This window comes from Salmo salar, chromosome ssa22, assembly GCF_905237065.1.
Source record: "Salmo salar chromosome ssa22, Ssal_v3.1, whole genome shotgun sequence".
Taxonomy (NCBI): domain Eukaryota; kingdom Metazoa; phylum Chordata; class Actinopteri; order Salmoniformes; family Salmonidae; genus Salmo; species Salmo salar.
Window position 1 is genome coordinate 45,742,501 of NC_059463.1, and position 14,394 is coordinate 45,756,894.

General features: G+C 42.6%; 1 protein-coding gene across 4 annotated transcripts in view; it reads right to left on the reverse strand.

Annotated features, from left to right (window-relative positions):
- The window catches only part of LOC106583586 (plexin-A1), a 371,415-nt gene that overhangs the window by 89,484 nt on the left and 267,537 nt on the right, over positions 1 to 14,394 (reverse strand). For all 4 annotated transcript variants that reach the window (XM_014167946.2, XM_014167944.2, XM_014167947.2 and 1 more), the window contains exons 11-12: positions 13,980 to 14,076; positions 5,664 to 5,854 (exon numbers count right to left, since the gene is read on the reverse strand). In XM_014167946.2, the coding sequence (XP_014023421.1) occupies positions 5,664 to 5,854; positions 13,980 to 14,076 (288 nt within the window). The remainder of the gene's footprint in view (positions 1 to 5,663; positions 5,855 to 13,979; positions 14,077 to 14,394) is intronic.

Here is a 14,394-nt window from a genome sequence, read left to right on the forward strand (position 1 = left end):
TCTCCATGCCTTGAATCCCTGTCCCTCTGTGACTTCTAGGAAGACTTTAACCCACAAAGCGTCTCCATGTTTTCACCATGATATAAAGCCCTAGTTATATTGTTGCTTTGACAAAGTAATTTTTGATTGTTATTTCATTCATTAATTAGTGACTCATTTTAAGGTAAGAAAGAAAAAACCTGTCCCTCATTTTAAAGTCAACCGTGTTTTGTAAAATGAACTCTTGTTTTAATATGGTGAAAATATTCCTTTTTAAATATTTGTTTCAAAAGAAACATTGAACATCTAATAGTAAAATCATAGTGTAAAAGCAGGTGAGCTGGTTCTACTCTTTTTGGCCATTTTCTGGTGGAAAACTGAATGGGTCGAGCAAAACACACCAACCCATAGATTGACAAGCAAAAATTAAAATGTTTAAAAAAGTTTGAAACTTCAATTCAATTGCCCCTCCCTGTTACACACAAGAAGCTCCCATTACTCCAGCCACATGGGGATTTACTGTTACGGTCAACACGGTTACTTAATTTGGCACTTACTATAGTGTCACAGCTGTCTGAAGAATGGGACCAAGGCGCAGCGTGTGTATCATTTTATTTTAACTGTGAAACTATGCAAGACATACAAATAAACTCATAAACAAAACAACAAACCGTGACGAAGAGGTGCAACATACACTTACTCAAAAATAATCTCCCACAAAACCTAGTGGGAAAACCAACAGCTTAATTATGATCCCCAATTAGAGACAACGATGACCAGCTGCCTCTAATTGGAGATCATCCCAAAAAACCCAAACATAGAAATACAGAAACTAGAACCCCACATAGAAATACAGAAACTAGACCCAACATAGAAATAAATAAACTAGACAAAAAACCCTGTGACGCCCTGACCTACTCTACCATAGAAAATAAAAGCTTTCTATGGTCAGAACGTGACATATAGACAGTTTTGAATTTAATCTCTTGAGATGGGAAAACATGGTTTTATTATTTTTAAGTTTAACAAGTGCTCTCTATGAAAGAATGTTAAAATGTGAAATGTTACACTACCCAAAAGGGAACAACCCAGATGGATATTTTCAAGGAAAGATGAGAGGTTTTCAGTTTGTCCACTGTCCAATGTTCCCGTAATGTTAATGTCAGAGGAAAATAATATGGCAATGTTGTAGCAACATCGAGGTAACATTGTGATAGTATTAGGTGGATGCTAATTTGTTTTTTCCCTTGTGTCTCACTGTTAAGACACTCTCTCTTTTCACTTGGTTTCTTGCTTTCCAAACCCTCTATATTTTAAGCTCTTATACTGTGTCTGCTTTTTTACCGTGTTCTGTTTGTGCCACCAACATCTTGCCCTCAGGCCAAGCTTTAGCCCCACTCCTTAGATCACCCCCCCCCACACACACAGACACTTCCCTCCAACCCACACACACACACTTCCCTCCAACCCACACACACACAACCCAATTTCCTTTGTGCGCTTGTTTCAAAGAGATAAGTGCAGCATGAGTGACTGAGGGAGCATTAGCTAGCGGATCTATCTGTGTGCCAGTGCCCCAATTATTCCAATATCTCCATTAAGCATTCAGAAACTGAGGAGGCTTGTGTCAAACAGGAAATGAAGTGAAATGCAAAGGAGACGTGATCCTTCACCCCCCGCAGTGAACTAGCTCACACATTTCAGTAAGGAGGTAGTAGAAAACTGAAATGAAAAAGCAGATATAAATGTAATTTATGAAAAACTGTATATTCTCCATCTCAGTGTGACAATTAGAAAGAGGGAGAAAAGGATTAGAAAGGGAGGGAGGGAGAGAGAGAGAAAAAAAAACACCAGGTAACTGCCAAAATAAAGGAAACACTTGAGTACACTGAACAAAAATATAAACGCAACATGTAAAGTGTTGGCCCCATGCTTCATGAGCTGAAATAAAAGCTGACATTTCTGGTCTACTGAGCTCAAACTTGAACATTGTTTAAATTCTGTGCAACTTCCAGTGCGTGTTACTGTGAACACTGAGGCTGTAACCGCTTTAAGTTACAGTTTCAGACAGTGGTCAACTAGGCTCTGTGGCTAGTTGATCATAATGTAAGCCTACCAGAGTGGCCCACCATAAAAAACAATGGAGGAAATTGATCACATAACATTTTAACATGGAATTAGCTGTCCTATCATTCAGTCTACAGTAGCAGCCAATGTGTGGTGTTCAATGTAGGCCTACATTCCATGCAGGGTTTAACATTATCCTGTTTATCCACTTGTCCTTCAGACAAGGAGGTGACTGAAAATGTTCTTGTGTTGTTTGATGCAAGAAACCACTTTATATTTTAAAAAATGCATTGTTATTCCCATACCATTATTACAGAGAATTAGACAAATTATGCTATCATCTGCCAATTGGCTAACTGCCTCAAAATACAACTCTGCCCCTTTAAGACAAAAAACCCCAAAATGATTTACCTGACTTGGAGCAATGAACTGCCCTTGCTGTCTCTGCCTGGCCAGCTCCCCTCTCTGGGATTCTCTGCCTCTGACCCTATTACGGGGGCTGAGTCACTGGCTTACTAGCACTCTTCCATGCCGTCCCTAGGAGGGGTGTGTCACTTGAGTGGGTTAAGTCACTGACATGATCTTCCCGTCCGGTTTTGCGCCCCCTCGGGCTTGTGTGGTTGAGGAGATCTTTGTGGGCTATACTCAGTCTTGTCTAAGGGTAGTAAGTGGGTGGTCTGTTGATATCTATTTAGTGGTGTGGAGGCTGTGCTTTGGCAATGTGGGTGGGGTTATATCCTGCCTTGTTGGTCCTGTCTGGGGGTATCGTCGGATGGGGCCACAGTGTCCCCCGATCCACCTGTCTCAGTCTCCAGTATCTATGCTGCAATAGTCTATGTGCTGGGGGCTAGGGTCAGTCTGTTACATCTGGTGTAATTCTCCTGTTTTATCTGGTGTCCTGTGTGAATTTAAGTATGCTCCCTCTAATTTTCTCTCTCTCCCTCTCTCCTTCCCCTCCCGGAGGACCTGAGCCCTATGACGATGCCTCAGGACTACCTGGCCTGATGACTCCTGGCTGTCCCCAGTCCACCTGGTCGTGCTGCTGCTCCAGTTTCAACTGTTCTGCCTGCGACTAGGGAACCCTGACCTGTTCACCGGACGTGCAACCTTGTCCCAGACCTGCTGTTTTCGACTCACTCTCTCTCTCTCTCTCTCTCTCTCTCTCACACACCTGCTGTCTCGACCTCGGCTATGAAAAACCAACTGACATTTACTCCTGAGGTACTGACCTGTTGCACCCTCTACAACCACTGTGATTATTATTTGACCCTGCTGGTCATCTATGAACATTTGAACATCCTGAAGAACAATCTGCCCTTAAATGGCAATGTACTCTTATAATCTCCACCCGACACAGCCAGAAGAGGTCTGGCCACCCCTCAGAGCCTGGTTCCTCTCTAGATTTCTAACTAGGTTCCTTGCATTTCTAGGGAGTTTTTCCTAGCCACCGTGCTTCTACATCCACATTGCTTGCTGTTTGGGGTTTTAGACTGGGTTTCTGTATAGCACTCTGCTGATGTAAAAAGGGCTTTATAAATACATTTCATTGACTTGTCTTTCAAAGATGTCTAGAAATGTACACGTTTTGTGCTCTTGTAGGAAGCAATCACTCCCCTATTGCTGACTACAAATGATCTCCAACTTGGCTAATAATTCACTAACTAGCAAAGGATATAAACAAATATACAACGGGTGGGTCTAATCCTGAATGCTGGTTAAAAGCGCATTCCAATCTATGACGTTAAAATGCCTATTTTCTCTGTCTCATCAGCCCAGCCAGGAACGTTATAAACTTGATCTCCACCACAAAAGCATCTAGACATTCTCACATTTATTTAGACTAACATTTAGTTGTTTTCAACAGCGGAGATTTGTATATACCTTGCTGTCTGTCTCTCCGACATTTGCAACATTGTTTCAATACTCAAATTCGATCTCCAGCTGTCCCATAGTAATGAACGAGTCAGGACGAGACAGATAGGCAGGCAGCGTTTCTCAGCCAGTCGAAATCATGAATCAACTGGCATACTTTTTATGGATATATACAAAACAAATGGCAATTGAAAAAAGGTAAAATGAAACGAAGTGCAGCTACTGTAGTTTGCAGTCTTTCCAGCTTCAATTTGAAGTTATTGTGTTAGCTGTGGTGTTGGCTGAACAACAGTGTAATAAATGTCACAAGAAAAAAGCTTAAACAAATGCAAACACGGCTACTTTGCTGTTATTCTGGCTGCACTATTTGATGTGACTGTAAGTTAGCCGTAGTTGGCGAACTAGCAAGCAAGGGATAAGAACGTTGCCAGGCAGCATGGCAATGGAACATTTTGAACAAACCAATAGAACGAATGACCAACCGGCTTGGGGAGCAACCCTAGATTTGTGTCAGGACTATAACTTGTGGAAGGATGAAATACAATTAAAAAAAATGTATCCAATATTTTTTTTACATTTTTATTTCACTAGGCAAGTAAGTTAAGAGCAAATTCTTATTTACAATGACGGCCTACACCGGCCAAACCCTGATGACACTGGGCCAATTGTGCACCGCGCTATGAGACTCCCAATCACGGCCGGTTGTGATACAGCCTGGATTTGAACCAGGGTGTCTGTAGTGACACCTCTAGCGCTGAGATGCGGTGACTTAGACCTCTGCGCCCCTCGGGAACTAAATCAAAATAGTTGTTTATGAAAATATGTCAGTCATTATTTGAATATGTTGGTAACCTGTTGTATAAAAATTATAATGCCCGGGAAGCCGGTGTTTGGAGGATATATTGGCTCGGTTTCCGGCCCGAGATTAAGTCGAGGGCCTAACAACACCCATGCCAATGAATTCTCCAAACACCGGCTTCTCAGGCATTATCACTTAAATGTGTACACTTGGCTACATGCAACTCTTGCTTTGATCTCAAAACAAGCGCATCTATTCATGACCGCTCATGCTGTAAAAACTGTCCAGTTCAAAGTGAATGGCACAGATCCATATATGGCAATGTTCTATTTGCATAGAGTATAGGCCTACTGCAGATGTGATTGGTTATGAGTACGAGCTGAGTCATGCAATATAATCCTACTCCCAATGCGTTCTGCCTACAACAAAATATCTTGCATAGTTTGTTTTGTTTCGGTATGTTGCATTGAAAGTGGCTAATACTGCGTTGATTCGAGCACAAATACAACAGTAAAAGGGAAACGATAATGTTAATTAACTAACGGGGAAAACTCTAGAAAGTTGAGTGAAGTTCAATCTCGTGCTTCTCTGAGCGGGCTGATATTTATTCTGTGCGGCAGACTGCGCACGGGAACATTGCCCACAATGATAGTAAAACAAAAACACATGCGCACACAGCTTCCCTTCATCAGTCATCTCATCTCAGTGATGTCCCTCCCGTAGACTGCCTCCTCTGTCCTTCCCATCTGTGAGACAATACAGTCTCTGTTGTGTCTAGTTCTCTCCATGTCCTCTACCGCCCTACTGTCCCAGTCTCATCCACATGAATCCAATACCTCATCTAAATTCACTTTGAAACTTCACTCCAGTAGAAAACTTAACTACCTCACTTCAGCTTACTACAGAAATTCCCCCTCTAGTATCACCCTTCCCATCCCGTCCGTACCTTGGTGATCTTGGGGTGGGCACAGCGGCTGTTGCCGGTGGTGGCATGCATCCAGCTACTCTCCAGCGGGACACACTCCTGCCTCAGAGAACACTTCTTCTCCTGGACACACCAGCCACACTCAAACCTGGGGTCAGCCTTTAGACACATGCCACAGCTGTCCCTCAAAGCAGGGCACTTGTACAGGTGGGCTGGAGGGAGGGAGGAGGGGGAGAAAAAGGGAAGAGGGATGGAGAGAGGGGAGTGGGGGGTTGGAGAGGGAGAATGGGAGAGAGAGTTTTTTGTTAACATGCTAAAAGCGTGAAATGACACATCCAACCCTATTCACACACAAGTCATTTAGACTTGAAAAGTATATACACTGAGTGTAAAAACATTAGGAACACCTACTCTTTTTATGACAGACTGACCAGGTGAATCCAGGTGAAAGCTATGATCCCTTATTGATGTCACTTGTTAAATTCACTTCAATCAGTGTATATGAAGGGGAGGAGACAGGTTAAAGAAGGATTTTTAAGCCTTTATTTTATTTAACTTGGCAAGTCAGTTAAGAACAAATTCTTATTTACAATGACGGCCTACCCCGGCCAAACCCTAACCGGGACGATGGGACTCTCAATCATGTCCGGTTGTGTGTCCGGTTGTGATATAGCCTGGAATCGAACCAGGGTCTGTAGTGACGCCTCTAGCACTGAGATGCAGTGCCTTAGACCGATGTGCCACTCGGAAGCCCCCAAAGCCTTCAGACAATTGAGACATGGATTGTGTATCTGTGCCAATGAGGGAGAACTGTCATTACAAAATATTTAAGTGCCTTTCAACGGGGTATGGCAGTTGGGGACCATGCACACCGGTTCAGTGTGTCAAGAACTGCAACACTGCTGGGGTTTTCTTGCTCAACAGTTTCTCGTGTGTATAAAGAAAGGTCTACCACCCAAAGGACATCCAGCCAACTTGACAACTGTGGGAAGCAATGAATTGAGGTCTTTCTGAGGGAAAAAGGCATTGCAACTCAATATTAGGAAGGTGTTCCTAATGTTTTGTACACTCAGTGTACACTATATGTAGAAAAGTATGTGGACACCGCTTTAAATTAGTGGATTCAGCTATTTCAGCCACACCCGTTGCTGACAGGTGTATAAAATCGAGCACACATCCATGCATTCTCCATAGATAAAAATGGGCAGTAGAATGGCCTTACTGAAGAGCTCAGTGACTTTCAATGTGGCATCGTCATAGGATGCCACCTTTCCAACAAGTCAGTTCATCAAAGTGCTGTTATTGTGAAGTGGAAATGTCAAGGAGCAACAACAGCTCAGCCGCGATGTGGTAGGCCACACAAACTCACAGAATGTGACCACCGAGTGCTGAAGCAGGTAGCACATAAAAATCGTCTGACCCCGGTTGCAACACTCACTACCGAGTTCCAAACTGCCTCTGGAAGCAATGTCAGCACAATAACTGTTCGTCGGGAGCTTCTTGAAATGGGTTTCCATGACCGAGCAGCTACACACAAGCCTAAGATTACCTCAATGCCGAGCGTCGACTGGAGTGGGGTAAAGTTCACTGCAATTGTACTCTGGAGCAGTGGAAACACGTTCTCTTGAGTGATGAATGAGGCTTCACCATCTAGCAGTTCGACAGACGAATCTGGGTTTGGCGGATACCAGGAGAACGCTACCTACCCCAATGGATAGTGCCAACTGTAAAGTTTGGTGGATGAGCAATAATGGTCTGGGGCTGTTTTTCATGGTTCGGGCAAGGTCCCTTAGTTTCAGTGAAGGGAAATATTAACGCTACAGCATACAATGACATTTATAGATCAGGGGTGCTCAAGTACTATTTGACAAGGTCCGGTAACACAAATTTCCTAGCTGGCAAAGGTCCAGAAGGACAATGTAATTTTTCAGCGAAGTAACAAACCCCCACCTCACAACCCATGCAACCCCAAACTGTTCACACCCCTTGTGTTGGCAGAGATAAAATGTTGCAGCTTTAAAGCTAATTTCCTGCAATTCTACACATTTTGTATAGGGCAGAGATTTTTTGTTGTTGCTGTTTTAAAAAGGTCATTTCCTGCAATTCTATTCATTCATCCATGTCTTATGTGAGTTTATATGACAAGGGGTCGAAGCTTGAACGAGAAAAAATTAATTATAATACACACTACCATTCAAAATGTGATGTAACTTAGAAGTGTCGTTGTTTTTGAAAGAAAATAATTTTTTTGTCCATTAAAATAACATGACATTGTTCAGAAATACTGTATAGACATTGTTAATGTTGTAAATGACTATTGTACCTGGAAACAGCTGATTTTTTTATGGAAAATCTACATAGGCGTACAGAGGCCTATTATCAGCAACCATCAATCTCAACGTCAACAGTGAAGAGGAGACTCCAGGATGATGGCCTTCAAGGCAGAGTTGCAAAGAAAAAGCCATATCTCAGACTGGCCAATAAAAAGAAAAGATTAAGACGGGCAAAATAACACAGACACTGGACAGAAGAACTCCACCTAGAAGGCCAGCATACTGGAGTCGCCTCTTCACTGTTGACGTTGAGACTGGTGTTTCGGTATGAGATCCTCAGTTTCTTGGCAATTTCTCACATGGAATAGCCTTCATTTCTCAGAACAAGAATAGACTGACGAGTTTCAGAAGAAAGTATTTTGTTTCTGGCCATTTTGAGCCTGTAATCGAACCCACAAATGCAGCTCATGTAGAAGGAAAAGCTGTGTACATTTGCAAATACTGTGCCAAATCATATTTGAAGAATACAACAAAGATGCAGAATCATCTGGCCAAGTGCATAAAGTTCCCTCAGCGGTCACAACAAGCAACCTCTGACAATAGTCCCTCTACTTCTATTTGAGGTGAAAATGATGAATCAGACACCTTATCGATATCAGCTCATGGTCCTCCTGGAATCAGAAGTTTTTTTGACTCAAAGGAGTAACGTAGTCAGAGAAAAGCTGATGAATGTCTTGCTCGAGCTGTGTATGCAACTGGTTCACCTCTGATGCTCACAGGCAATGTGTATTGGAAGAGATCTCTGAATGTTCTTCGCCCAGCATACACCACTCCAACTAGACATGCTTTATCTACTCATTTGCTGGATGCCGAGTTCAACAGAGTTCAAGTGAAGGCCAAGCAAATCATAGAGAAGCAGATTATTGCAATCATCTCTGATGGGTGGTTGAATGTTCGTGGGCATGGAATAATTAACTACATCATCTCAACCCCTCAACCAGTATTCTACAAGAGCACAGACACAAGGGACAACAGACACATCGGTCTCTACATTGCAGATGAGCTGAAGGCAGTCATCAATGACCTTGGACCACAGAAGATATTTGCACTGGTCACAGACAATGCTGTGAACATGAAGGCTGCTTGGAAGTTTTTGTTGACTCAATGGAGGAACGAGTCAATGGAGGAGTCCTACCCTCACATCACACCCATTGGCTGTGCTGCTTATGCATTGAATCTGCTCCTCATGGACATCATGGCACTGAAAACAATGGATACACTCTACAAGAGAGCCAAGGAAATGGTTAGGTATGTGAAGGGTCATCAAGTTATTGCAGCAATCTACCTCATCAAGCAAAGTGAGAAGAATAAGAGCACCACCTTTTAGCTGCCCAGCAACACCCCTCCGTCTCCTGGAGGGGAAAGAGTCTTTCCAAAAAATGGCCATATCACAGTTTGCCGATATGGACAGCCCCATCAAGAGGATCCTCCTGGATGATGTATTTTGGGATGTTAGTGGTAAGCAGCCTGAAACTCCTGAAACCTATAGCAGTAGCTATTGCACGGATTGAGGAAGACAATGCCATCCTGTCTGATGTTCAGACTGCTTGCAGATGTAACAAGAAAAATTCCATACTGCCCTGCCCACTTCACTGTTGTTCCAAGCAGAGGAAACTGCAGTTCTGAAATACATCAAAAAGCATGAAGATTTCTGCCCGAAGCCCATACACGCCACAGCGTACATGTTGGACCCCAAGTATGCTGGCAAGAGCATCCTGTCTGATGCAGAGATCAACAAGGCCTATGGTGTCATCACTACCGTGTCTCGCCACCTTGGCCTGGATGAGGGCAAGGTTCTTGGCAGTCTGGTGAAGTACACTTCCAAGCAAGGGCTTTGGGATGGCGATGCAATATGGCAGTCGTGCCAACATATCTCATTAGCCACCTGCTGGAAGGGACTTTGTGGATCTGAGGCTCTTTCCCCTGCTGCCTCCATCATCCACCAAATCCCACCAACATCAGCCGCCTCAGAGCGAAACTGGTCCTTGTTTGGGAACACACACACCAAAGCACGCAACAGGCTGACCAATACAAGGGTTGAAAAATTGGTCACCATCCGGGCACATTTTTGGCTTTTGGAGCCTGACAACGAGCCACCCTCAACAAGGTTGGAAAGTGACAGTGAAAATGAGGCCTCAGAGTCTGATGTTCAAGAGGTGGACATTGAGGAGGTCCAGGGAGAAGACATGGAAGCCTGAGAGGAAGACAACCAAAGCTTTAGTTTCTAGTCAATCATTTTACAGATGTATGTTGAAAATATTTTTGGGAGATGCGATGGTTCATTGGAGATCATTCAACATTCCCTTTCTTTTGTTGTTCAGTGAAATCTTCCCATGTGAAGAGTCAACTCTTTTCATTAAAGTTAAATTCGTAACTAAATTGTTTTTATTTCTATTGGAAGGATTTAATCATTTGCAATTATATCTACTTATTATGAGGTAAAATGTTTCTGTTTCTGTCTCCATTTGATAAGGCAAATATATCCAATGCAAAAAACATCTCAATTTAAATGGTATTAATATGCATATATTTCCACCTCTGAATATTCCCAAAAATGTGCAAGTGATGGTTGCTGATAATGGGCCTCTGTATGCCTATGTAGATATTCCATTACAAATCAGCATTTTCCTGCTACATAGTCATTTATAACATTAACAACTTCTACACTGTATTTCTGATCAATTCGATGTTATTTTAATGGACAAAAATGTGCTTTTCTTTCAAAAAACAAGGACATTTCTAAGTGACCCCAAACTTTTGAACGGTAGTGCACACACACTATTTTCTACATTGTAGAATAATAGTGAAGACATCAAAACTATGAAATTACACATATGGAATCATGTAGTAACCAAAAAAGTGTTAAACAAATCAAAATATATTTTAGATTTGAGATTCTTCAAAGTAGCCACCCTTTGCCTTGAGGACAGCTTTGAATAAAACATTTTTATATGCACTGAATATGAACTGAAGCGAAGCACTACTTCAAATGACCGCAAGAATTTGACAGAGGAATAGTTTTCAGCCCCTCAAATCCCATTGGTCACGATTTAACTTGAAAGCAACCATGGGCCAATTAAATTATACTAAATGAGTGATTTAATTATATTTACATATCAGGGATTAAGCGAGGGAGCACCGTTAGATGGTTATCTTAGTTAAAATGAGGATGAGAGAAGGGAGAAAGGGAAAGAGAAAAAAAGAGAGAGAGAGAGAGAGAGAGAGAGAGAGAGAGAGAGAGAGAGAGAGAGAGAGAGAGAGAGAGAGAGAGAGAGAGAGAGACCGAGGACAAGACCAGTTCTGTTGCTGCTTGGCTGGAGAAAAACCCTGCCCCATACCAGTCTCCCCCTCCCAACCAGTCTAACACTACCAAACTCACCCACTCCTCACCACCCCCACCCATACTCCATATTGAGATGCATTGTACTCACTACTCAGACAAATTACTTGAGCTAAAAGTCTATTTCTCATTTTGGTAAATTGTGTCTGGGTCTGCATTGTGGTGGGCTTTGGCTGCAGAGGCTTTAGCAAACATTTCCCTAAATGTGACGTTATCTTCTATCTTGCATCACAGCAGGAGCCCCTGCTTTACAACCCCCCGCTGCCATGGCGACAACAACAACAGCAAAATGCTTGGCGTTATTAAGACTACACAACTTCACTAGTAATTATCCGTGGAAGAAAAACATTTTTTTTTTTACTACTCCCTAGTTGTGTGTTTAATCACTATCCACTGTCTGTGGATTGGTGCGCTAAACTCACGCACGTACAGTGTATTCAGAAACTACTCATACCCCTTCCCTTTTTCAATTTATTTTTAAAGTTACATCCTTATTCTAATATGACTTAAAAAAATACAAATATTATCAATCTACACACAATACCTCATAATGACAAAGTGAAAACATTTTTTTTGAATGATTTGCAAATGCATTAAAAATAAAAACAGAAATAACTTATTTACATATGTATTCAGACTCTTTGCTAAGAGACTCAGGTGCATCCTGTTTCCATTTAACATCCTTGAGATGTTTCTACAACTTGATTGGAGTCCACCTGTGGTAAATTCAATTGATTGGACATGATTTGGAAAGGCACACAACGGACTATATAAAGTCCCACAGCTGAAAGTGCATGTCAGAGCAAAAACCGAACAGTGAGGTCGAAGGAATTGTCCGTAGAGCTCCAAGACAAGATTGTGTTGAGGCACAGATCTGGGGAAGGGTACCAACAACTTTTTTCCAGCATTGAAGATCCCCAAGAACACAGTGGCATCCATCATTCTTAAATGGAAGTAGTTTGGAACCACCAAGACTCTTCCTAGAGCTGGCTGCCCAGGCAAACTGAGCAATCAGGTGAGAAGGGCCTTGGTCAGAACCTGATGGTCACTCTGACAGAGTTCCACTGTGGAGCTGGGAGAACCTTCAAGAAGGACAACCATCTCTGCAGCACTCCACCAATTAGGCCTTTATGGTAGAGTGGCCAGACGGAAGCCACTCCTCAGTAAAAGGCACATGACAGCCTGCTTGGAATTCGACAAAAGGCACTAAAGGACTCAGACCATGAGAAACAAGATTCTCTGGTCTGATGAAACCAAGATAGAACTCTTTGGCCTGAATGCCAAGCGTCACGACTGGAGGAAACCTGGCACCATCCCTACGGTGAAGCATGGTGGTGGCAGCATCATGCTGGGGGATGTTTTTTCAGCGGCAAGGACTGGGAGACTAGTCAGGATCGAGGGAAAGTTACAGAGAGATCCTTGATGAAAACCTGTTTCAGAGAACTCAGGACCTCAGACTGGTGTTCAACTTCGAACAGGACAACGACCCTAAGCACACTGCCAAGACAACGCAGGAGTAGCTTCGAGACAAGTCTCTGAATGTCCTTGTGTGGCCCAGCCAGAGCCCGGACTTAAACCCGATCGAACATTTTTGGAGAGACCTGAAAATAGCTGTGCAGCGACTCTCCCAATCCAATCTGACAGAGCTCGAGAGGATCTGCAGAGAAGAATGGGAGAAACTCCTCAAATACAGGTGTGCCAAGCTTGTAGCGTCATACCCAAGAAGACTCGAGGCTGTAAACGCTTGCAAACGTACTTCAGAGAAAAGGGTCTGAATACTTATGTAAATGTTATATTTCAGTTTTTTAAATTTGCATTTATAAAAACCTGATTTTGCTTTGTCATTATGGGGTATTGAGTGTACATTGATCAGGGGAAGAAAAAAAAATTTTGGAATAAGGCTGTAACGTAACAAAATGTGGAAAAAGTCCAGGGGTCTGAATACTTTCTGAATGCACAAACACATGAAGGCATGCACACACACACACACACACACACACACATCTACTTGCTGCCTCGGTAATTGACTTTAAAAAAGTGAAGACATCACAAGAGTGTAAAGTGACTGTCTAGTCCTGAGGCTGTGTGTAAATGTATGTGTGTGCGTGCGTGCGCGTAACGTGTGTATGCACTCCTGCCTTTCTAAATCGTACACAAGGGCTGTATGGCACTGTAGTTTCAAATGCAACATACCCCTGCCAGCCACACAGTTGCCATCCACACAGTTGTATTTTACCATGGCAGAAACTTAGCCAGCTATTTAGAAAGTATATTTGAACGATATAGCACGTCAAAGCCTGAATGTCCCTTCCAGACTTAGCTTTCCCTAGCCCTTTTTGGTCACACTATAAATTATTTAACATGCAGTGGTAGCTTGCATAAAACTCAATCTCCATGCTACTGCCCTCTCTGTGGCCGTTTACTCATGTGGCTAGAGTGCCTTGGTTAAGTGAAGCTCCCACGACACATCAGGCAAGTAGTGACAATAAGTGATAGAGAATTCTTCTGGCATATCACAAGACTGTGTTAACACTCTGAGCTAAAGCCCAGGCATTTGCTTGGGGAGCTAACACAAGTCTTCAGATCATATGAGTGTGGTTCACCGAACCATTTGCTGTATAACAAGACAGTGCTTACCCCTCTGAGCTAAAGCCTAGTGCTTACCTTGGATGTTGAAGGGGTTGTCGATGACAAAGTTGCCGTTCCACACCACCGATAGGTCCACGGGCAGGTCACTGATGTCATTACCCTCGTAGTTATACTGAAACCATAGAAACACAGTAACAATAAGTTAAACTATAATGGAGTTATTTTGTTATTATGTTGTTAAAATGCCCCTGATGTTCAACTGAAAGACAACCCATTGTTGTTGCTGTCAGTTTATGGTGTGTATTTTTTATCATGTGAACCTCGCCTGAAAACACATTTCCATTTGGGGACAATAAAGTTTGAACTGAACTGAATTATTGCGATGCCTTCATTTCTGTTTGGATTATTCCGTTTTTTTTTGTCTGAAAAGTTGATGAATAAAAACACGTTTTACACAGTAATTACACTAATATCCGTTTCTATGTTTTAC